This window comes from Nomascus leucogenys, chromosome 22a (assembly GCF_006542625.1).
Source record: "Nomascus leucogenys isolate Asia chromosome 22a, Asia_NLE_v1, whole genome shotgun sequence".
NCBI classification, from domain to species: Eukaryota; Metazoa; Chordata; class Mammalia; order Primates; family Hylobatidae; genus Nomascus; species Nomascus leucogenys.
Genome location: NC_044402.1, coordinates 97,896,612 through 97,922,528, shown reverse-complemented (window position 1 = coordinate 97,922,528; position 25,917 = coordinate 97,896,612). Strand labels below are relative to the sequence as shown.

Here is a 25,917-nt window from a genome sequence, read left to right as displayed (position 1 = left end):
CAGCATGGCTCCCCTCTCCAATTCTAGAGTGTGGGCAGGAAAGTGCATTGTAACAGGAATCCCAAAGCAATTTTTATGCACTTTCAGAAACACTGAATTCTAACCTTACATTGAGAGAGAGAAAGCGAGAAGGGTAAGGGAGGAGGCAAGAGAGAGACAGAGAGAACTTTAGAACACAGGATAGAAGAAAGACATGCATTCATTTATATCTAGAAGGCAGAATTTAAAGGCAGGGGACTTTTGGTCCAGCTGAATCAAGTTGTACTATACCAAAAACATTAAAAAACCTGATCCTCAAGTGAACCTAAGAGACATCTACAGAACTCTCCACCCCAAATCTACAGAATATACATTCTTCTCAGCACCACATCACACTTATTCTAAAATTGACCACATAATTGGAAGTAAAACACTCCTCAGCAAATGTAAAAGAACAGAAATCACAACAAACTGTCTCTCAGACAGCGCAATCAAATTAGAACTCAGGATTAAGAAACTCATTCAAAACCGCACAACTACATGGAAACTGAACACCCTGCACCTTATTGACTGTTGGGTAAATAACAAAACGAAGGCAGAAATAAAGATGTTCTTTGAAACCAATGAGAACAAAGACACAACATACCAGAATATATGGGACACATTTAAAGCAATGTGTAGAGGGAAATTTATAGCACTAAATGCCCACAAGAGAAAGCAGGAAAGATCTAAAATCGGCACTCTAACATCACAATTAAAAGAACTAAAGAAGCAAGAGCAAACAAATTCAAAAGCTAGCAGAAGACAGGAAATAACTAAGATCAGAGCAGAAATGAAGGAGATAGAGACATAAAAAACCCTTCAAAAAAATCGATGAATCCAGGAGCTGGTTTTTTGAAAAGACCAACAAAGTACATAGACCGCTAGCCAGATTAATAAAGAAGAAAAGAGAGAAGAATCAAATAGACATGATAAAAATGATAAAGGGGATATCACTACCAATCCCACAGAAATACAAACTACCATCAGAGACTACTATAAATGCCTCTATGCAAATAAACTAGAAAATCTAGAAGAAATGGATAAATTCCTGGACACATACACCCTCCCAAGACTAAACCAAGAAGAAGTTGAATCTCTGACTAGACCGATAACAGGTTCTGAAATTGAGGCAATAATTAATAGCGTACCAACCAAAGAAAGTCCAGGACCAGATGGATTCACAGCCAAATTCTACCAGAGGTACAAAGAGGAGCTAGTACCATTCCTTCTGAAATTATCTCAATCAATAGAAAAAGAGGGACTCCCCTCAACTCATTTTTGAGGCCAGCATCATCCTGATACCAAAACCTGGCAGAGACACAACAAAAAAAGAATATTTTAAGCCAATATCCCTGATGAACAATGATATGAAGATCATCAATAAAATACTGGCAAACCAAATCCAGCAGCACATCAAAAAGCTTATCCACCACAATCAAGTCAGCTTCATCCCTGGGAAGCAAGGCTGGTTCAACATACACAAATCAATAAATGTAATCTATCACATAAACAGAACCAATGACAAAAACCACATGATTATCTCAATAGATGTAGAAAAGGCCTTTGACAACATTCAACAGCACTTCATGCTAAACACTCTCAATAAACTAGGTATTGATGGAACATAATCTCAAAATAATAAGAGCTATTCGTGACAAACCCACAGCCAATATCACTCTGAATGGGCAAAAACTGGAAGCATTCCCTCTGAAAACTAGCACAAGACAAGGATGCCCTCTCTCACCACTCCTATTCAACATAGTATTGGAAGTTCTGGCCAGGGCAATCAGGCAAGAGAAAGAAATAAAAGGTATTCAATTAGGAAATGAGGAAGTCAAATTGTCTCTGTTTGCAGAAGACATGATTGTATATTTAGAAAACCCCATCGTCTCAGCCCAAAATCTCCTTAAGCTGATAAGCAACTTCAGAAAAGTCTCAGGATACAAAATCAATGTTCAAAAATCACAAGCATTCCTATACACAATAACAGACAAACAGAGAGCCAAATCATGAGTGAACTCCCATTCACAATTGCTACAAAGAGAATAAAATACCTAGGAATCCAACTTACAAGGGATGTGAAAGACCTCTTCAAGGAGATCTACAAATCACTGCTCAACGAAATAAAAGAGGACACAAACAAATGGAAGAACATTCCATGCTCATGGATAGGAAGAATCAATATCATGAAAATGGCCATACTGCCCAAGGTAATTTATAGATTCAATGCCATCCCCATCAAGCTACCAATGACTTTCTTCACAGCATTGGAAAAAACTACTTTAAAGTTCATGTGGAACCAAAAAGAGCCCACATTTCCAAGACAATCATCAGCCAAAAGAACAAAGCTGAGGCATCACGCTACCTGACTTCAAACTATGCTACAAGGCTGCAGTAAACAAAACAGCATGGTACTGGTACCAAAACAGAGATATAGACCAAGAGAACAGAACAGAGACCTCAGAAATAATGCCGCATATCTACAACTATCTGATCTTTGACAAACCTGACAAAAACAAGCAATGGGGAAAGGATTCCCTATTTAATAAATGGTTCTGGGAAAACTGGCTAGCCATATGTAGAAAGCTGAAACTGGATCCCTTCCTTACACCTTATACAAAAATTAACTCAAGATGGATTAAAGACTCAAATGTAAGACCTAAAACCATAAAAACCCTAGAAGAAAACCTAGGCAATACCATTCAGGACATAGGCATGGGCAAAGACTTCATGACTAAAACACCAAAAGCCAAAATAGACAAATGGGATCTAATTAAACTAAAGAGCTTCTGCACAGCAAAAGAAACTATCAGCAGAGTGAACAGGCAACCTACAGATTGGGAGAAAATTTTTGCAATCTATCCATCTGACAAAGGGCTAATATCCAGAATCTACAAAGAACTTAAACAAATTTACAAGGAGAAAACAAACAACCCCATCAAAAAATGGGTGAAGGATATGAACAGACACTTCTCAAAAGAAGACATTTATGCAGCCAACAAACTTATGAAAAAATGCTCATCATCACTGGTCATTATAGAAATGCAAATCAAAAGCACAATGAGATACCATCTCACACCAGTTAGAATGGTGATCATTAAAAAGTCAGGAAACAACAGATGCGGGAGAAGATGTGGAGAAATAGGGACGCTTTTACACTGTTGGTGGGAGTGTAAATTAGTTCAACCATGTGGAAGACAGTGTGGCGATTCCTCAAGGATCTAGAATTAGAAATACCATTTGACCCAGTGATCCCATTACTGGGTATATGCCCAAAGGATTCTAAATCATACTACTATAAAGACACATGCACACATATGTTTATTGTAGCACTGTTCACAATAGCAAAGTCTTGGTACCAACCCGAATGCCCATCAATGATAGACTGGATAAAGAAAATGTGACACATATACACCATGGAATACTATGCAGCCATAAAAAAAGGATGAGTTCATGTCCTTTGAAGGGACATAGATGAAACTAGAAGCCATCATTCTCAGTAAAGTAACACAAGAAGAGAAAACCAAACACCGCATGTTCTCACTCATAGGTGGGAATTGAACAATGAGAACACATGGACACAGGGAGGGGAACATCACACACTGGGGCCTGTTGTGGGGTGGGGAGCTGGGGGAGGGATAGCATTAGGAGAAATACCTAATGTAAATGATGATTTGATGGGTGCAGCAAACCAACATGGCACACATATACCTATGTAACAAACCTGCACGTTGTGCACATGTACCCCAGAACTTAAACTATTAAAAAAAAAAAAAAGTCTGGTCCCGGCCAGGCACAGTGGCTCATGCCTGTAATCCCATCACTTTGGGAGGCCAAAGAAGGCAGATCACTTGAGGTCAGGAGTTTGAGACCAGCCTAGCCAACATGGTGAAACCCCGTCTCTACTAAAAATACAAAAAAAATTAGCTGGGCATGGTGGTGTGCACCTGTAGTTCCAGCTACCCAGGAGGCCGAGGCACGAGAATCACTTGAACCTGGGAGGCAGGGGTTGCAGTGAGCCAACATCATGCCACTGCACACCAGCTTGGGTAACAGAGTGAGACTCTGTCTCAAAAAAAAAAAAAAAAAAAAGTCTGGTCCCTAAAGACAAGATGTGAATAACAAGAGAAATTGGTCTTCTCACTGTGATGCTGAGCTCTGCTCCCCTCTTCCATTTCCTGCAGCCCCTGTAGAACAGGCCCAACAGCCTCTTGGGCATCACAGCTCAGAAGCACTGGAAGTCTGTGGAGTCCCAATCTCAATCTCAATCTTCATGTGGCAGCCAAAGCAGATGTTGCACATTTATATACATGCAGTTGAGGGAGAGGTTAGGATTTGGCCCATTCTAATGCAGTTCTCTGCTCTTACTAATTTAAATTCTGCAGAAACAGTGTCATGTAATTCCATCATGAGTTAAACTCATAGTAATCTTGCTGTGAGCAGTATTTTGATAAGGCCACATTCTTAAAATAATCAATTTTGTCTAGTATATATACTTCCAGTTACCACTCTTTCTCATCTGAACATAAATGTTTAACATTTTGTGGGGTGGGGAGGAGTTGGGACAACTAAACTGTAGCGGTGCCCTTTTCTTTATTTTTAACACATACTGATACCTGAGAAACAAATTCAGGGTCATAGGCAAAGGAACTTTGTGACTAAGCACATAGCTGCAAAGTTGGAAGCCAAAATTTAATTTTATAATTTTCCTTTTAAAAAGCAAAATTGTATTTCAGTTTTCAAAAGCAAGAATTAACTCATTTACTTTTGAGTTGCAAATGTTAAGCCACGACAATTAATTAATGTGTAAGATGAAGCAAAGTTAACATAAAATACAGATTAACAATTCTATTTCTTCTAGTCTAATGAATTTTGGAACTATAAATGAAAGCTTTTTATAAGAGTATATTTCACAAGTGACTAAGCAGTTACGGATAAACCCACTCTTTTGAAACTGGCTTAGTTGTATTGAAACTGATACAGATTCATGCATTTATTTTAACAAGAATGTTCTTTCTGTTCAACTCAAATATTTCTTGAGTGCCTAATATGTGCAAGACAATATTTTACCCACTCTAGGGGCAGACATACAGGAACTCATACTCTGCTTTGAGAAACAACTCAGTTCATGACAGGTCCTGCCATGAAGGTCTAGAGCATGTATTCTCAACGGGAGGGAGATATCCCCAAGATGATGAAAATTGGTTATTGAGAGTGGGAGGGGGTGAAAAAAATCTCAGCTATTACAATGGTTTGTGGCCCTCCAAAAGGCCACACAGCATATACACAGATATACAGCATATCTTTGGTATTAAAATTTAATGGGGAGATATTAGGGGGAAAATATCTGAATATTGCTCCTCAGGGAAGCAATAATGAAAAAAGAGTTGACTATAAGGCAGGTGAATATAGTAGAGGAATCAATCAAGAAGGATAGCAGGTCTGTGAAGCTCATGATGTCTGAGGGGGCACCGTGATGACAGAGTAGTGCTTCCAGAAGCAGTTTTAGAGAGGAAAAGTATTCCTTGTGGCAGATAGGCCTAACTTGGAATAGTAAATGGTTTTCCTCTTACATACCAGCACTAATCTGTTGGTAGTGGCTGCCTGGAACGCTGCAATAAGGATTCTGAGACCAGAACCAGCTCAGCAAAAAAGAATGTGGCATTCGATTAGTGATGTCTACTATGTGCATGGGAGCGGATGTTTGCAGTATGAATACCACAGATTATTTGCTTTCTCTGGCAACCTTAAGCAAAGCAATGTCAGAAAAGTGCAGGATATATTTAAAGAAGAGTGAATTCAGGTGAATGAATTCCTAAAAACTTCTCATTTAAAACCCAACAAATTCGGCCGGGCGCGGTGGCTCCCGCCTGTAATCCCAGCACTTTGGGAGGCCGAGGCAGGCGGATCACGTGGTCAGGAGATCGAGACCATCCTGGCTAACACGGTGAAACCCCGTCTCTACTAAAAATACAAAAAATTAGCCGGGCGTGGTGGCGGGTGCCTGTAGTCCCAGCTACTCAGGAGGCTGAGGCAGGAGAATGGCGTGAACCCGGGAGGCAGAGGTGGCAAAGATTGCGTGCACTCTAGCCTGGGCGACAGAGTGAGACTCCGTCTCAGAAGAAAAGACCCAACAAATTCAAGACTGATTTTTCCAAAAGAACAAATGTAAAGGGGGAGGGAGCTTTTTTATCATGTATAAATCTACAACTATTCTTCTACATGTCACCCTTAAATATACTATTTTAAAACAATTTTTGTGACGTAAAACACTCATATAGAAAGTGCATAAAACACACGCTGGGTGTGGTGGCTCACATCTATAATCCCAGCACTTTGGGAGGCCCAGGTGGGTGAATTACCTGGAATTCAAGACCAGCCTGGCCAACATAGCGAAACCCTGTCTGTACTAAAAATACAAAAATTAGCTGGGCATGGTGTCACATGCCTGTGGTCACACCTACTTGGGAAGCTGAGGAATGAGAATCGCTTGAGCCCAGGAGGCAGAGGTTGCAGTAAGCCAAGATTGCACCACTGCACTCCAGCCTGGGCAACAGAGTGAGGCTCTGTCTCAAAATAAATAAATAAATAAATAAATCGTGCATAAAACACAAATGTGCATAATTATGTACAAAGACCTGTGTCATCACAGCTGGCCAAAAAAATAGAATATCACCCACACCCTAGAAGCACCCCATGTGTCTCCCCATCACACTCACTTCCTCCACACAGAGATAACATTATCCCCACTTTTAGGATAGTCATATCCTTGCTTTGCCTAATAGTTTTACCACTTATGTATGAATCCCTAAACAATACAGTTTAGTTTTGCCTATTTTTTAACTTTATATGAATGGAATCATATCATATATATTCTTTTATGTGTTGTTCCTTTCACTTAACATTGTAAGTTTTACCCATGCTGTGTGTAGCAGTTTATTTATTCATTCTACTATGTATGTGGCCATTCTGCTGCTGGTGGTTTGCTGTCTCCAGTTGTTGGCTATGACAAACAATGCTGTTCTGAGTATGAGCAGAGATCTTGGTGCACACATGTGTGAGTTTCTAGAAGCAGAATTGCTGGGTCATAGGGCACTTCTTTAGCTTTGTTAGATAAATACCAGATTATTTTCAAATAGATTGTTTCCATGTACACTCCTACTAGCAGAGTGTCAGAGTCACCATTGTCTCAACACAAAGTATTATCATACTTTTAAATTTTGCCATTCTGATTGAGAGTATATAGTGCGATCTCAGTGTGACTTCCATATGTAGTTTCCTAATTACTTGCTGAGATTGAGCACATTTGCACATGTTTATTGGCCACTTGGATTTTCCTTTCATAAAGTACCTGTTTAAGTCTTTGTGCCCACATTTAAAATTCTATGTGTTTTTGTTTTTTGTTTTTGCTTTTTTGAGACAGAGTCTCACTCTGTAGCCCAGGCTGGAGTGCAGGGGCGTGATCTTGGCTCACTGCAACCTCCACCTCCCGGGTTCAAGCGATTCTTCTGCCTCAGTCTCCCAAGTAGCTGGGATTACAGGCACCCACCACCATGCCTGGCTAATTTTGTTTTTCTTTGTAGTGTTTTTAGTAGAGATGGAGTTTCACCATGTTAGCCAGGCTGGTCTCGAACTCCTGACCTCAGGTGATCCGCCTGCCTCACCTCCCAAAGTGCTGGGATTACAGGTTTGAGCCACCACGCCCGGCCTAAAGTTCTATTCATAAAGCCAGGCACAGTGGCTCACACCTGTAATCTCAGCACTTTGGGAGACTAAGCTGGGAGGATAGCTTGGGCCCAGGAATTCAAGACCAGCCTCGGCAACATAGCAAGACCCCATCTCTATAAAAAATTTAAATTTAAATTTAAAAAATCTCTACCTATAACTTACTTAAATATAACAGATAAAGAGTCGTTTATTTATTATGCATGCTGCAATTATCTTCACTAATTCTGTGGCTTGTCTTTTCACTCTATGATGTCTTTAATTAACAAAAGTTTTTAATTTTAAAATCGACAAATGTATCTATCTTTACCCTTTTTAGTATATTTGTTTAAGAAATCTCTCCCTTCATTGAAGTTAGTGGAGAAAGGAAAGAGTGAATTATTTTAAAATATGAGACATTTTAATAGTTCAAATTCATATAAAATTCAGTAGGCTATGGTTGTTGTAAGGTCATGTAGCTGAAAAGTTTTGTGAGGAGTAGAAGGAAGAGTTAAGATTCATACCAAATGTCAATAAACCTCATAGTTGTAAAAAGACCTAATAAAATAAAAAATAAAGACCTAGCAAAGCCTTTTTTTTTTTTTTTTTTTTGAGACAGAATCTCACTCTGTTGCCCAGGCTGGAGTGCAGTGAAGGAATTATGACTCATCTAGCAAAGCTTTTGTCCCTTCTGCAAGCCTTTGCTCACTTGTCATGACTGGTTTTTTCTTTTTTGAAGCATGTTCCCTGGCATCAATATATTGTCACAGAGACCAAATGACCATTTATTTACAAATTCTCTGATTCTTTAAATATCTACTGAGCACCACTTTCTGCTCATTAATGTGGAAGATGCAGAGATGAGAAGACAAGCTCCTCAAGGAGCTTAGATCTGGTGGAAGGAAAATGTGTGCTAGTAGCTGTATCATCTGGCTAAAGGGATTAAGCTTCCTAAGAGGAACCTGTGGGAGCCCTGAAAAGGGGGTGCTGTTCTTCAGTTGGAGGGTTATTGAAGACTTTATAAAAGATGTCACACCTGAAACTAATCTCAAAAGATGGGCAGAATGGGAAAAGGCAGAGGTGGTGAAGTGGACACTCCAGATGGGAAGGAGAATGCCACAAGCGGAGATTCAGAGAAAATCAAACATGACCTTGGTTTTTATATTTTAAAGAATGTAGAACAACTCTCTCCTATAAATTCTAAGTACTCTGTCAAAGATGCTTGAAATTATAGGCACATATTGAACCAAGAAGAAGTTCAAGTTGTCCTTGTAACTTCCTACAAAAATAATTTTTAAATTTAATTATCAGTCAGGGGCAGTGGCTCGCACCAGTAATCCCAGTACTTTGAGAGGCCGAGGCAGGCAGAGCATGAGGTCAAGAGATCGAGACCATCCTGGCCAATATAGTGAAACCCCCATCTCTACTAAAAATATAAAAAATTAGCTGGGCATGGTGGCGCACGACTGTAGTCCCAGCTACTCAGGAGGCTAAGGCAGGAGGATCACTTCAACCTGGGAGACGGAGGTTGCAGTGAGCCAAGATCGTGTCACTGCACTCTAGCCTGGCAACAGAGCAAGACTCCATCTCAAAAAAAAAAAAAAAATCTTGGTTTTTATATCTTAAAGAATGTAGAACAACTTTCTCCCACCTATCCATAAATTCTAAGTACTATAGCTCTCAAAGATGCTTGAAATTATAGGCACATATCGAACCAAGAAGAAGTTCAAGTTGTCCTTGTAACTTCCTACAAAAAAATTTTTTTAATTTAATTATCGGCTGGGGGCAGTGGCTCACACCAGTAATCCCAGCACTTTGGGAGGCCAAGGCAGACAAATCACCTGAGGTCAGGAGTTTGAGACCAGCCTGGCCAACATGGTGAAACCCCATCTCTACTACAAATACAAAAAAAAAAAAAAAAAATAGCCAGGCATAATGGCGCATGCCTGTAGTCCCAGCTACTCTGGAGGCTGAGGCAGGAGAATCCTTGAACTCGCAAGGTGGGGGTTGCGGTGAGCCAAGATCACACCACTGCACTCCAACCTGGGCGACAGAGCAAGACTCCATCTCAAAAAAATAATAATAATAATAATAAAAAAAGATAGTGTCAAACTATAAATAGAACTTTAGTTTCATTTTTGTTGCTTGTTTGTTTTTACAGCTAGTGCTAGTCACTGTTGCACAAAACTGAATTTATTTGGAGGAATTTTAAGGCAAAGCTTTCAGTGATTAATCTTTTATGTCACACTTTAATACCATGGATCATGAACTTGCTCCTGTCTCTTCTTCCATTTGCCACACTAACATCAGGACCTGTGTGGTTTGCTTAAGTAGTCTAATTGGCCCAAGGAAAATGAACATTTGTGTTTATTTTCTTCATTATTCTCCACTATAACTTCTGAACATTATAAGCTGGAATGCTTAATTTGGGATGCTAAATAAAAATCTGGACTTTGGCAAAATAACCTTAGACTTATCCACTAATTATAAAGTTTTCTAGTCAGAATAGAATTAAACTAAGCCACATCTTCCTGTAGTCAGGGCTTCAGTGAGCTCTACAAGCAAATGTAGTCACTCTACATTTGCTTGTAGAGCTAATGCAGTGTTGTAGAAAGAGTGGGAACTAGAGGGGACCCAAGACAAAGATCTTAAAAGCTGAGTCTCAATTTCCCTATCCATAAAATAGAGAAAATGTCTGCTCTGCACACCTTAAAGGATGATCATAAGAAACAAGCATGTTAATGTACACAGAAAGGACTTGGAACGCTGAAAGCACTACAGGAGTCAAAGTTGTTTTTATTAGTTTAGTCCAGGAGATCTTCTGTTAGTGGGAAGACCCAGTCTTCTTGATAGTCATGCTGTTGTCACAGCAAATCCCTCTCCCTCAAATGACATTCACATAGAATCTTCTTTGTGCTTTCTTATGAAATGCATAGAAGAAAGCAGGGAAGAGAAAAGGAAACATTTCTGAGCATCTCCTATGCTCCAGGGTCCATAACCAGGGTGTAGGAATTATACATCCACTATCTCATTGACAATGTCCAGCCACCTCTGCCTGCAGAGAACTCAGCCTGCCCCGGCTGAACTGTCCTTCATGCAGCCTGTGCCCTCGTGCTGACCACAGCACCAGGGATCATCTGCTGCCCTCAGAGATGAAGGGACTAGTCAATGTTCCCATCACTTCTCTGTAGATTGTTCTCTATACTTGTCACCAAAACAGTTTGTACTAGAACTTTTTCAGAATTTAAATTACTATCTCTAAATCAAGCATATTTTCCAAAGTTGCCTTTGTTTTCTAATACGTCAAAGCATGACTGTCCACTAAAGTCTAAAACAGAACCGGAAGATTCTTAAATCCCTCTCAGGAAGATACTGAGTCACTCAGTTAACTAACAGCACCTTTTGGGTGAACATTTTTGCAGGGAATAAGAGATGTGGGCTCTGTCCTCTGAAACCATCCAGGGCATTTGAAACATCCTCTCAGGTCCCATAATGACCACCAGTTTGCTAAGGGAAAAATATTCTATCCCAATTCTATAAATAGAATTATCTCAGGAACCACTGAGAACCATAAGAGACTTACTTGCTTTACCAAATAGGTGTCCCTCTATAAGGCTTCAGACCTCTTTCCCTTAGGTCTACCGTGATTAGAGTCTCGAAACCAAAACAAGTTCCACATGGTCTCACAGCTGGTCTGAAAATAGCAGGACCTATTTTAAATCAAAATGGCCCTCAGAAAACCAGGGACATAGAAGTTTCCGACATATCTCAAACTAAGGATCTGACTCTGAGGACCTCCCCAAGAGGTAGGCAGAGGCTGACCTTCCAAAGTCTTATTTGAGCATCCGGATGCTGTCTAAAGTTGTCAGCCTTTGACAAACCATCTCCATGTTTGCTGTTTTATCTCATTAGACTCCCCAAACAGCACTCCTCATAGGGCCACTGGAAGGCATTACTCATCTGTTTCAGCCAAACAGTTTTAAAGCTTGTGCTTAGGCCAGGCGAGGTGGCTCACACCTGTAATCCTGGCACTTTGGGAGGCCGAGGTAGGTGGATCACCTGAGATCAGGAGTTCAAGACCAGCCTGGCCAACATGGTGACACCCCGTCTCTACTAAAAATACAAAATAATTAGCCAGATGTGGTGGTGCGTGCCTGTAATCCCAGCTACTTGGGACGCTGAGGCAGGAGAATCCCTTGAACCCAAAAGGCAGAGGTTGCAGTGAGCCCAGATCACACCACTGCACTTCAGCCTGGGCAACAGAGTGAGACTCTGCCTCAAATAAATAAAATATAAAATAAAATAAAGCTCGTGCTTAAAAAGCTTCTGCCCTTTCAGAGGCAATTCCCCTTCACACCACAGGAGGGATAGGTTTGACAGTGCTCTTGCCTCACTGAAGTAGCTGTGGAGGTTTCGCCCTCCCCTGTGCCACATGTTTCACCTATCTGCATACTGTGTTAAATATCAAGCAGAACACTGGCAGAGAGAATCCTATTTCAAACATACAGGCAATGATTCTCAACCCAGGATCGAGCAGTGTACTTCACACCATCTGAGGACTTTTTTCCTTGACATACACCCCTAACCCACCTACCTCCACCTCCAACCCACCGAGCCTTTGATAAGCCACCTCCTTCCTCTTTCTCCTTCTCACACTGCCTCGGGATCCACTGGTAGAGATACTCTTTCATAATTTGGGGTTGCTGCCAGAAATTGTGTCAGACTGCAGAGGGAGTAACTCCTCGCCCACATTCTAAATCAGTTTATATTTTAGACAAGTCAGGTCAGGAATAAATTGGTAAACTAAAGATGGTGAAAAATATGTGTCCTCAGCATGGCTCTAGGCAGCCTATCCGGCTAAAATTGTCCAAAACATTTAAGGACACAAGTCACATTAGAAGAATATGGTAAGGCCGGGCGCGGTGGCTCACGCTTGTAATCCCAGCACTTTGGGAGGCCAAGGCGGGCAGATCACAAGGTCAGGAGATCGAGTCCATGGTGAAACCCTGTCTCTACTAAAAATACAAAAAATTAGCCGGGCATGGTGGCGGGCGCCTGTAGTCCCAGCTACTCTGGAGGCTGAGGCAGGAGAATGGCGTGAACCCGGGAGGCGGAGCTTGCAGTGAGCTGAGATCGTGCCACTGCACTCCAGCCTGGGTGACAGAGCGAGACTCCGTCAAAAAAAAAAGAAGAATATGGTAAAATAGACATCAAGGATGCTTCCAGAAAATAAGCCCTTTTTTTTTTTCCACACTCCATACCAAGAGGAACTGTTGGTGAGTTTTATTATTCAAGAAAAACAGTGAATGCCTTTGATAGTAGCAAGTATCACCAAGTAATCCCCAGGCCCTGAGAAGTCCACACTTCCAAGTCTGTCTCTTCTGGTGATGTTTCCCAAATTTACTGTGCATCAGGGCCACCTGGGCAGCCTGGTGAAATGGAGATTCCAAAAGACCGGAGTGGACCCTGGAATCAACAGGCACCTCAGTGTCTGGAATGCACGGTAAAGTTTGTAAAGCCTGCCGTAGGCCAAACATTAGATCTTAGTGCATTCAGAATTGCCCCATCCACAGTTAGTGTGAAAGAACTCCCTGTAAGGTCTCCAACAATCCCTACCCCGATGCATTCCTGCTTTCTCTTCAAGAAGAATAATTCTACCCTGATCCCTGCTTCCCATCTTTGGATTGTTCCAGACCTGGTTCTTTCATGTAATTCTCCACCTGGATCACACACCTGGAACATTACCCAGAAGGTCCCTTCTGCATTCCCACGTACCCTGTCCCTTGAATTTGTTTTTCTTTTTTCTTTACTTTTCTTTCTTTTAAGATAGGTTCTCTTTCTGTCACCCATGCTAGAGTTCAGCGGCGTGATCAATAGCTCACTGCACCCTCAACCTCTGGGCTCAAGTGATCCTCCTACCTCAGCCTCCCGAGTAGCTGGGACCACAGGCATGTGCCACCATACTTGGATATTTGTTTTTTAATGATTTTGTAGATACAAGAGTCTCAGTATGTTTCCCAGACTAGTCTCAAACTCCTGGGCTCTAGGGATCCTCCTCCGTCAGCTTCACAAAGTGCTAGGATTACAGGCATGAACCACCATGCCTGCTGTCCCTTGAATTTGCTCTCTGGAAGATATTCTTGATTCTGAAACTTTTCTCCCCTTCCCTTAACTGCACCCTATATTTCACTAAATGAATGGAAAAGTGGAAGGAAATCACAGTTGTGCTCCTTCTCGTGGCAAGCACAATGGGAGGCTCTTCATGCACTCTTATTCTTCACTTATCACTTATTGAGGTCCCTGATAGAAAAAAATCAGAGGCTGGGTGCAGTGGCTCACACCTGTAATCCCAGCACTTTGGGAGGCCAAGGCAGGCAGATCACCTGAGGTCGGGAGTTGGAGACCAGCCTGACCAACATGGAGAAACCCCGTCTTTACTAAAAATACAAAATTAGACCAGTGTGGTGGTACATGCCTGTGATCCCACCTACTCGGGAGGCTGAGGCAGAAGAATCACTTGAACCCGGGAGGTGACGTTGCGGCGAGCCGAGATCACGCCATTGCCCTCCAGCCTGGGCAACAAAAGCAAAACTCCATCTCAAAAAAAAGAAAAAAGAAAAAAAGAAAAAGAAAACAGAGAATTTACGGATTAAATGATTAAAGGCATCAGCTATTAGGTACTATGACAGAGTTTGGATTTGAACCCAGGAACTGTCTGGTTCCAAAGCCATGGCTTTTTCCAGTATACTTCATGCTCCCAAAACATGTGACCAGCCTTTTCTGTACACATGCTAATCCCGCCCGTGTACCAAAGCCTCATGATGATTTGTTCCCAAAATTACTACATATTTTATAAAAGTTTTTTGTTCCAATCAAAGATAAGGTCAAAATGGAATGAGATTAGACTAGAAACAGCCTTTCAAAAATAAAAAAGAAGCAGTCTCCTGTTATCACTTTGAGGAAGATTTGATATTTCTCAAAATTCAGTGGTATCAGTAAGGCTGGAATTTTCAAATGGTATGCAGTTGACATATAACTCTAAAGCCAGAGTTTCAGTGTTGCATTCATTTTCCAGGAAAAGGGCTCAGCATAAAATGCAGCTAATAGTAAGGTTTTGTTGGGGTTTTTTGCATAATAAAAGTCGTAACTGAGCAACATTAGCTACAGACACTCCTCCCCATAAATCCATGGAGACTCTGTGAAAAGCATTTCAGAGGAATACAAACCCCAAGTAGTCTTTGGCAAGGGGTAATTTGCCATGATGATAGTTAAATAAGGAGAATACTGAGTAGCTGACTACAAAGAAGCATCTGAAAATAAATCTAGCTATAGTTGGAGTCCCTCAATTGAAAATGGATGTAAATTTTCTCACATGTGGCAGCCTAAATTGGTCTCTTCTGTTTATAAGGCAAGTTTGACAATGCATACCAAGAAGCTTAAATCATAAGGTTTGACCTAATAATCCCACTCCTAAGTATTCATTTCAAGAAAATAATTCATAAGAGGAATATGATACATATTTTTTATAACAGCATCATTTATTTATAACTGGCAAGAAACTGGAAGCAACCTTATTTTCCAATAATAAAAGAAAGGCTTAGTACATTTTGGTATCTTAATTCTTTGAGTTATTATGCAACCATTAAAAATATGATTACAGTGTACAAACAAGGAAAAGAGTGTTCAGTGAAGGGCATAGAAACAAAATATAAATGTGCAGTGATCACAGACATGCAAATTACACAAGCTGATAAAGACTAAGAGGGGAAACAAGAAATAAAAATATTGATGTTAGCTTGGTGAGATTACAAGGGTCTTTAAACATTAAAATTATTTCCTTTTATAGTGACCATATTGAGTTTTTAGGGGTGTTTCTTGTTTTTCCAGATGTGGTTTTTATAGAATTATATTTTACATTTTTTGCATCACTGGAAGAAAAAAAGATTTATATTTTATAATTATTTTTGGTCAGAAGATTATTTTACAAAACTACATATGGAATGTTCTAGCCAATTATTAAATATAGATAATTACTAATTCACAAATACTAATATTATTGCTTTAATTTGCAGTGAAGGGAATTTGGCTACAAAGCAGATCATATTCCTTCAGAGGCCAGTTATGTGGAATTCAGCTGCTCAAACACCAGATGTGAGTAAAATTGATGCTTTATTAACTGAATGTTATATTGAAGCATTTAATCCTTAAACTCTTATTGTAATTCCAAATAAGAAAGCATGGACATGATATGGTAACAGTCCTCTGAACCAACCTATAAGGGAAATGTGCTAGCAATCAGGCAACATTAAATAGTTCCAAAGGGGATTATAATATGCCATCACAAAATATGCCACTTTGGCATGAGGATCACTTTGAGCTGAAGGCAATTAAGAAACAGCAGACACAGGAGGAACTCTCTGTCCTCCACCTTTCTGCTGAAAAACAAGGGCATACATTTCACTTTATAAGGTGACATAAATTTCCATTTGTAAAGGTGTCTAATCACCAGAGACAATTCACACTGAAGAGTCTGCAAAAACAAACCTTACTAAAATAAGCTTGATCTTCCATTCGTTTACCCCATGTATTTGCCTTCTCACAATTTACTTCCCCAGAAGCCCAAACTCCTTTTCCCTCATCTAGTCACCTGTCCACAACTTATCACCCTTTGTTAAAATGGTATATAAACTCCCAGGTCTTCTACACCAAACTGCCTCTTTGGGTTTTTGCTACTTTTCTGTGAAGAGACTGTGTGCATTGAAAATAAACCTTTTCTCCTATTAATATGTCTTTTGTCAGTTTAATTTGTAGTTCTCAGCTACCGAACCTAAGAGGATAGAGGAACAGTTTTTTCTGCCCTTACAGTTCTAAATCTTGTGAATGAATGTGCCTGATCTTGCAACGCATCCATGCAACCTTGGCTACATTGACCTTTGGCAACACTTTTCTTTTATATTATCTACTCAAGTTTATATTTTTTCAGCACTTTGCTGAAGGGCTATTCTGGTCCTCAAGTCACCTTGATCTTACTGGATGCACAGCTAGAATACAATGATTGAATGAGGCAATCTGTGCATTAATAAAGCATAACTTGCAAAACAAAAAATTTGAAAATGGACCAGAAAACTATTTAAAGTGATGCTTATTCTGTATCTAAATCAACAAAATGTTGTTTTATGTTTTCGGGCAAAGCTGCAGAGATTTGAAAAAAGAAAACATTGTTTAGTAAATTTTAAAGTTATCTAAACTATCAAAGAGCTAGATCGACTGTGTGTTTAATACAGCCATGCTAAATCATCTCATATTAATTTTGGAAAGAGTCTGGCTGGGTCAGTAGGTAAATCGGTAGAGAGGTTGTTTGGAAGACGGAGAGGCAGGAGAATAGAATGACCAAGTACACAAAATTAGAAACCACATTAAAGCCCACAAGTGAGCACTGCAACCCTCCACAACAATGAGGATATGACTCAAGTTCATGAGTTTATTAAAACATATTCTGTCTAGGCCATGCACAGGGGCTCACACCTGTAATCCCAACACTTTGGGAGGCTGAAGTGGGAGAACTGCTTGAACCCAGGAGTTTGAGACCAGCCTGGGAAACATTGGCAGACCTTGTCTCTACAAAAAATTAAAAAATAAATTAGGCAGCCATGGTGGCACATGCCTGTAGTCCCAGCTACTTGGGATGTTGAAGTGGGAGGATCACTTGAGCCCAGGAGTTCAATGCTGCAGTGAGCTGTGATCGTGCCACTGCATTCCAGCCTGGGTGACAGAGTGAGACTCTGTCTCAAAAAAAATTAATTAAATAAAAGAAATATTCTGGCCCAGCGTGGTGGCTCAGGCCTGTAATCCCAGTACTTTGGGAGGCAGAGGTGGGCAGATCATGAGGTCAAGAGATCAAGACCATCCTGGTCAACATGGTGAATCCCTGTCTCTACTAAAAATACAAAAATTAGCCAGGCGTGATGGCATGTGCCTGTAGTACCAGCTACTTGGGAGCCTGAGGCAGGAGAATCGCTTGAACCCAGGAGGTGAGGTTGCAGTGAGCCGAGATCGCACCACTGCACTGCAGCCTGGCGACAGGGTGAGACTCTGTCTCAAAAAACAAAAGAAAAAAAAAAGAAAAGGAAAAAAAGAAATATTCTGCCTAGAAGAAGCAAAGGTGGGTATATGTAGAGAATGGCCAGAAAAAGTTGTGCTTTCTTCTTCCCCCAAAGCAAACTTCTCATCATGTCACAACCTTCTTATTCTTTTTTTTTTTTTTTTTTTTTTTTTTGAGATGGAGTCTCACTCTGTCTCCAGGCTGGAGTGCAGTGGCACAATCTCGGCTCACTGCAACCTCCTACTCCCTGGTTAAGTGATTCTCCTGCCTCAGCCTCCCGAGTAGCTGGGACTACAGGCACACGCCACCATGCCCAGCTAATTGTTGTATTTTTGGTAGAGACAGGGTTTCACCTTGTTGGCCAGGATGGTCTTGATCTCCTGACCTCGAGATCTGCCCACCTCGGCCTCCCACAGTGCTGGGATTGCAGGTGTAAGCCACCACACCCAGCCTCTTTCTTTCTTTTTAACATTCTACAAATGGCCATTATTTTTAGGAAAAAATCATCAGAATTCACAGCCTTATGGAGTTTTGATTTACTGAGGGCCATGGAGTTGTGTTTGTGAAGATGTAAGACCCAAATCCAGATACCTCACAGTCTCTTTTACTTAATATTAGATATAAGGTTTTTAATTCCCCAAAAATATTTAGGCCCTTTTTGTTTATCATGTTTTACTTTTTTATGAGACAGCGTCTCCCTGTGTTGCCCAGTCTGGTCTCAAACTCCTCCCACCTTAGCCTCCCAAGTAGTTAGGGTTACAGGTGCTCACCACTGTACCCAGCCCTTTTTTGTTTAGCTTTAGATACTATCCAGTAGTCTCTAGTCATAGCTTTTCTTTGGGTAATCTTTATATCTTACTGTAATGTAAAATTACTGGTTCATTTATATAATAGGAAGTATATATAGTTAGCTTGTATCAATGACAAATCTAATAATAATATATTTTATAACTTACAATTCTTCTTCTAAATGGATTTACCATTTCTTCATTTGACAAATGTTTAATTTTTCTAGCAAGAAACTGCAGGATCTTGAGATTATTTCAGGGCAGAACTTGTAGGCAGGAGTCAAAGTGTCTAACAGCTATAACAGAAAGCTGATTTGCAAATTCTTTCAGTTTTTACTTAAGGAAACAATTTCTTACTTTATCTCAAAATGGTAGTAATACTTTCGGGAAAGTAAACTATTAATATCAATATAGAGTTAATTTATTACCAAAATGTTAATTTAGCTACCTAATATATATTTTGTGAAAGTTGTATTTATAATATGCCTTGAAAAAACTTATGCAGTCACAGATGCATAATAGCACTGTTCTTTGTTAATACCTTGAAATCAGTTATTGTTTGGAAGGGGTTGATGAGGAGATTGCTTTGTTTATAAAGTCTTTCAAAGAATTTTTTCAAAGATGTTTAGTTTTAAAAACAGTTGGTAGATATTTCAGACATTACAAATGTTGTCCTAGGATTGTCAATGCATTTTCATTAAACAATAAATTTCATGGGCTGATAGAAATTAACCTAGAGTCTGACCTTTGAAAAAAATTTCTCAGCTGGGCGCAGTGGCTCACGCCTGTAATCCCAGCACTTTGGAAGGCCAAGGCAGGCGGATCATCTGAGGTCAGGAGTTCAAGACCGGCCTGACCAACATGGAAAAACCCCTTCTCTACTAAAACTACAAAATTAGCTGGGCATGGTGGCACATGCCTGTAATCCCAGCTACTCAGGAGGCTGAGGCAGGAGAATTGCTTGAACCCGGGAAGCAGAGGTTGTGCTTAGCTGAGATCGTGCCATTGCACTCCCGCCTGGGCAACAAGAGCGAAACTCCATCTCAAAAAAAAAAAAAAAATTTCTCGTCTCTTTTACTAAGACTAATGTCAAGACTTTTCCTACCCAATTTCACTGAGCACAGAATGGTACTGTTATCGAGAGGTGACAGAGTGCTGGCAGCCCTCGCAGCCCTCGCTCACTCTCCGCACCTCCTCGGCCTCAGCACCCACTCTGGCCGCACTTGAGGAGCCCTTCAGTCCGACACTGCACCGTGGGAGCCCTTCTCTGGGATGGCTGAGGCCGGAGCCGGCTCCCTCGGTTTGCGGGGAGGTGTGGAGAGAGAGGCGTGGAGGGAGAGGCGTGGGCAGGAACTGGGGCTGCGCGCCGTGCTTGCAAGCCAGCACCAGTTCCAGGTGGGCGTGGGCTCGGGGGCCCCGCACTTGGAGCAGCCAGCCAGCCCCAGACATTGAGGGGCTTCGCACCTCGGCCGGCAGCTGTGGAGGGTGCACCGGCTCCCCCAGCAGTGCCAGCCCTCCAGTTCTGCACTCGATTTCTCACAGAGCCTTAGCTGCCTCCCCATAGGGCAGGGCTCGGGAACTGCAGCCTGCCATGCCTGAGCCTACCCGCCTCCACCGCCGGGGGCTCCTGTGCAGCCACAGCCTCCCCGACGAGCGCCGCCCCCTGCTCCATGGTGCCCGATCCCATCCACTGTCTAAGGGCTGCGGAGTGTGGGCGCACTGTGCAGGACTGGCAGGCAACTCCACCTGTGGCCTGGTGTGAGATCCACTGGGTGAAGCCGGCTGGGTTCCTGAGTCTAGTGGGGACTTAGAGAACCTTTATGTCTAGCTAAGGGATTGTAAATACACCAATCAGCACTCTGTATCTAGCTCGAGGTTTGTAAACACACCAATCAGCACCCTGTGTCTAGCTCAGGGTTTGTGGATGCACCAATTGGCAGTCTGTATCTAGCTAATCTGGTGGGGACTTGGAGAATCTTTATGTCTACCTAAGGGATAGTGAATACACCAATCAGCACTCTGTATCTAACTCAGGGTGTGTAAATGCACCAATCAGCACTCTGTGTCTAGCTCAAAGTTTGTAAATGCACTAATATGCGCTCTGTGTCTAGCTGATCTGGTGGGGACTTGGACAACATTTATGTCTAGCTAAGGGATTGTGAATACACCAATCGGCACTCTGTATCTAGCTCAAGGTTAGTAAATGCACCAATCAGCACTCTGTGTCTAGCTCAGGGTTTGTAAATGCACCAATCAGCACTCTGTATCTAGCTAATCTAGTGGGGAAGGTGGAGAACTTTTGTGTCTAGCTCAGGGATTGTAAACTCACCAATCAGCACCCTGTCAAAACAGACCAATCAGCTCTCTGTAACAAACAGACCATTTGGCTCTCTGTAAAATGGACCAATCAGCAGGATGTGGGTGGGGCCAGATAAGAGAATAAAAGCAGGCGAGGCCGGGCGTGGTGGCTCACGCTTGTAATCCCAGCACTTTGGGAGGCCGAGGCGGGTGGATCACGAGGTCGGGAGATCGAGGCCATCCTGGCTAACATGGTGAAACCCTGTCTCTACTAAAAAATACAAAAAATTAGCCGGGCATGGTGGTGGGCACCTGTAGTCCCAGCTACTCGGGCGGCTGAGGCAGGAGAATGGCGTGGACCCGGGAGGCGGAGCTTGCAGTGAGCCGAGACTGCGCGGCTGCACTCCAGCCTGGGTGACAGAGCGAGACTCCGTCTCAAAAAATAAAAATAAAAATAAAAAAATAAAAAATAAAAGCAGGCTGCCCGAGCCAGCAGTGGCAAGTCGCTGGGGTCGTCTTCCACACTATGGAAGCTTTGTTCTTTCAGTCTTTGCAATAAATCTTGCTGCTGCTCACTCTTTGGGTTCACACTGCCTTTATGAGCTGTAACACTTAACCGCGAAAGTCCGCAGCTTCACTCCTGAAGCCAGCGAGACCACGAGCCCACCGGGAGGAACGAACAACTCCAGACGCGCCACATTAAGAGCTGTAACACTCACCGCGAAGGTCTGCAGCTTCACTCCTGAGCCAGCGAGACCACGAACCCACCAGAAGGAAGAAACTCCAAACACATCCGAACATCAGAAGGAACAAACTCCGGACACGCCGCCTTTAAGAATTGTAACACTCAGGCCGGGCGCGGTGGCTCACGCTTGTAATCCCAGCACTTTGGGAGGCCGAGGCGGGCGGATCACGAGGTCAGGAGATGGAGACCACGGTGAAACCCCGTCTCTACTAAAAAAAAATACAAAAAAATTAGCCCGGCGTGGTGGCGGGCGCCTGTAGTCCCAGCTACTTGGAAAGGCTGAAGCAGGAGAATGGCGTGAACCCAGGAGGCGGAGCTTGCGTGAGCCGAGATTGCGCCACTGCACTCCAGCCTGGGCGACAGAGCGAGACTCCGTCTCAAAAAAAAAAAAAGAATTGAATTGTAACACTCACCGCAAGGGTCCGCGGCTTCATTCTTGAAGTCAGTGAGATCAAGAACCCACCAATTCTGGACACATTATGTTCAACAAATCCATTTCATGCCCCTGTTGTGGGGGAGGAAATTGAGGATTGCACAATGAAGAAAGTATATCGTTGGATTTTTTTTCTTTGGAAGTTATGGAGACCTTTACTTTTGGAATTTGTTTTATATTTCACAGATATATCTTCTGCAATATTCTAGATACTTGTGCCTGTTTTTAAACATGAAAAATGCATTTCAAAATATTTAGACTCATTTATTGCCTCAGTTTTCTCTAAGCTATTAAGAGAGAATTCATTTTAGTAAAACTAGAAAACTATTAGGAAAAAACATAGGAGAAAATCTTCATAAAGTGGAGTTAGGCAAAGAGGTTTTTAGAGGCCAGGTGCAGTGGCTTGCACCTGTAATCTCAGCATTCTGGGAGCGTGAGGCAGGAGGATCACTTGAGTCCAGGAGTTTGAGACCAGCTGGTCAGCACAGCAAAACCCTGTTTACAAAAAAATACAAAAATTATCTGGGCATGGTGGCGCACACGGGTAATCCCAGCTACTTGGGGGAGTGAGGAGGGGGGATCGCTGGACCCTAGGAGATTGAGGCTGCAGTGAGCCATGATCGCACCACTGTACTCCAGCCTGAGCAACAGAGTGAGACCTTGTCTCAAAAAGAAAGTTTTTAGACGTAAGACCAAAAGCATAATCTATTTAAAAATTGAAAAAATATACTTCATCAAAATATAAACTTCTGTGAATGACACTGTTAACAGAAGGAAAAGACAAGTCACAAACTGGGAGAGAAAAACTCAGAAATCATATACATGACAAACAATTTTACCCAAAGGGTATCAAGGACTCTCACAATTCAAGAGTAAGAAAAGAACCCAGTTAAAAAATAGTTAAGAGACTGGAACACCTCACCAATGAGGATATGTAAATGAGAAGTAAATACATGAAAAGATGCTTAAATCACTAGCCATTAGGGAAGTGCAAATGAAAACTCATGATAAGATATCATACACCTGTTAAAATGGTTAACATAAAAAATACTGACAAAACCAAGAACTGGGAAGAATGAGGAGCAATCAGAACCCTCATACACAGCTGCTGGGGATGCAAAACGGTATAGCTACTGTATTAGTCCGTTTTCACGCAGCTGATGAAGACATACCTAAGACTGGGTAATTTACAAAAGAAAGAGATTTAATTGGACTCACAGTTCCTTGTGGTTGAGGAGGTCTCAATCATGGCAGAAGGCAAGGAGGAGCAAGTCACATGTTATGTGGATGGTGGATGGCGGCAGGCAAAGAAAGAGCTTGTGCAAGGGAACTCCCTTTTTTTTTTTTTTTTTTTTTGAGACAGAGTCTCACTCTGTCACCCAGGCTGGGGTGCAATGGCATGGTCTCAGCTCACTGCAACCTCTGCCTCTCCGGTTCAAGCAATTCTCCTGCCTGCCTCAGCCTCCTGAGTAGCTGGGATTACAGGCGTTTACCACCACAACCGGCTAATTTTTGTATTTTTAGTAGAGATGGGGCTTCACTATGTTGGCTAGGCTGGTTCGAACTCCTGACCTCGAGATCCGCCTGCCTTGGCCTTCCGAAATGCTGGGATTACAGGCATGAGCCACTGTGCCTAGCCCCATTTTTAAAACCATCAGATCTCATGAGATGTATTCACTATGATGAGAACAGCACGGAAGAGACCCATCTCTGTGATTCAATTATCTCCCATCGGGTCCCTCCCACAACACATGGAAGTTATGGGAGCTACAAGATGAGATTTGGTTGAGGACACAGAACCAAACCATATCATCCATCCTGGAAAACAGTTTGGCAGCTTCTTATGAAGTTAAACAGACATTTACCATATGACCCAGCAGTCCCTGTCTTGGGTGTTTAACCTAGAGAAATAAAAACTTATGTTCACACAGAAACTACACACAAATTTTGTAGCAGCTCTATTCGTGATCGTCTCAAACTGGAAACAACCCAAATGTCTTCAACAAGCGAATGAATAAACAGCAGTGGTACATCCATACAATTAAATACTCAGAAATAAAAAGGACTGGGCATGGTGGCTCACATCTGTAATCCCAGCACTCTGGGAGGCCAAGGCAGGTGGCTGGCCTTGAGGCCAGGAGTTTGAGACCAACTGGGGCAACTTGGGACCCCATCTCATAAAAAAGTAAAGTAAGATAAGATCTGTCTCTACAAATAAAAAATAAAAATAAATAGGAAAGAACTTACTGATACACATAACTTGGATTAATCTCAAAGGCATTTTAATGAATAAAAAAGCCAGCCTCAAAATATTACAGACTGTATAATTCTATTTAAATGACATTCTCAAGAAGACAAAACTATAGTGTGGAGAACAGATCAGTGGTTTCCAGGGATTAGGGGTGGTGGAAGGGTGTGATAGAGGGATATGTAGAGGAGTGTTTTGGGGTAGTGGAACTGTCCCAAATGTGGTTAAATCTATACAAGTATTAAAATTCATAGAATTGTACACTCCAAAGTCACTTTTACTGTATGTTCATTTAAAAAATAAAATGTCAAAAATCATTTGCTCTACAAATTACATAGACTATATTTTCTATGCCTTTGTCCTTCAGTAAAGACTGTCCTTGGGTCATGGAATGCTTATGAAGCTTAGTGAAGTTGCTAACTTCTCTTTTCTCTGTGTGATGCCAAAAGGCCAGGGTCTTTTTATCTTGCTGTTCCTTTTATCTATTTTTATTTTTCTTTATTTTGGGGAGAGGCCTCTAAATGGATTCGAGGAAATGATAGCAATGCTGAGTAGGAAGAGTGATCCTTGCTGCCATAAGGGCAGATTTAGAGTGGGAGAGCAGCACCCTTCTGGCCAACCAAGCTTGTTTCTATATTCCTTATTGGTGTTCTTTGGGTTGTAAGGGACATAAATTCAGTTCAGACTAGCCTGTGTATATAAGGGAATTTATTGGCTTCTAGGTGGGAAGACTATACTGGCATGGCTCACAACATTTAAAAAAAAAAAAAAAAGAACAGCTGGACATGGTGGCTCACGCCTGTAATCCCAGTACTTTGGGAGGCCAAGGCAGGTGGATCACAAGGTCAGGAGTTCGAGACCAGCCTGGCCAATATGACGAAACCCTGTCTCTACTAAAAATACAAAATTAGCCAGGCATGGTGGCAAGTGCCTGTAGTCCCAGCTACTCAGGAGGCTGAGGCAGGAGAATCACGTGAACCCAGGAGGTGGAGGTTGCAGGGAGCCGAGATTGTGCCACTCCACTCCAGCCTGGGCGACAGAGTGAGACTCCATCTCAAAAAAAAAAAAAAAGAACAAGGAAGGAAGGAAGGAGCCTGGACGACATGGTGAAACCTCACCTCTACAAAAAACACAAAAATTAGCTGAACATGGTGGCGTGCACAGGTGTCCAGAGTAGTCCCAGTTACTCTGGAGGCTGAAGTGGGAGGATCACTTGTGCCAGGGAGGTTCAGGCTGCAGTGAGCCATAATTGCACTACTGCACTCCATCCTGGGCTACAGAGTGAAAGTCTGTCTCAGACAGAAAAACAAAAAAAATTAAAGAAAGAAAGAAAAAGAAAAAGAACCGAAGACCTCACTTACTGACATCAGAGATTCCACATTGTCAAGACGTTTCCTCTCATCTGTTTGTTTGACTTCTGTGTGTGTTGTGTGTATGTGCAGAGGGCTACTTAGGAGGTAAGCTTGGCCTCCTTATCAAAAAGAAAGAACTTGTTTATCCTAGAGTCAATATAGTAGTCCCAGGGAATGACTCTGGTCAGATCTGACTGGGTCACCGGCCCACACTGCAGTAGAGAAG

The 25,917-nt window shown here is 41.9% G+C and overlaps 1 protein-coding gene across 1 annotated transcript in view; it reads left to right on the top strand.

Annotated features, from left to right (window-relative positions):
• RFTN2 (raftlin family member 2) overlaps nt 1-25,917 on the top strand; it is a 102,911-nt gene that overhangs the window by 56,205 nt on the left and 20,789 nt on the right. The window contains exon 8 of the mRNA XM_003253895.4: nt 15,798-15,876. Coding sequence (XP_003253943.1) covers nt 15,798-15,876 — 79 coding nt within the window. The remainder of the gene's footprint in view (nt 1-15,797; nt 15,877-25,917) is intronic.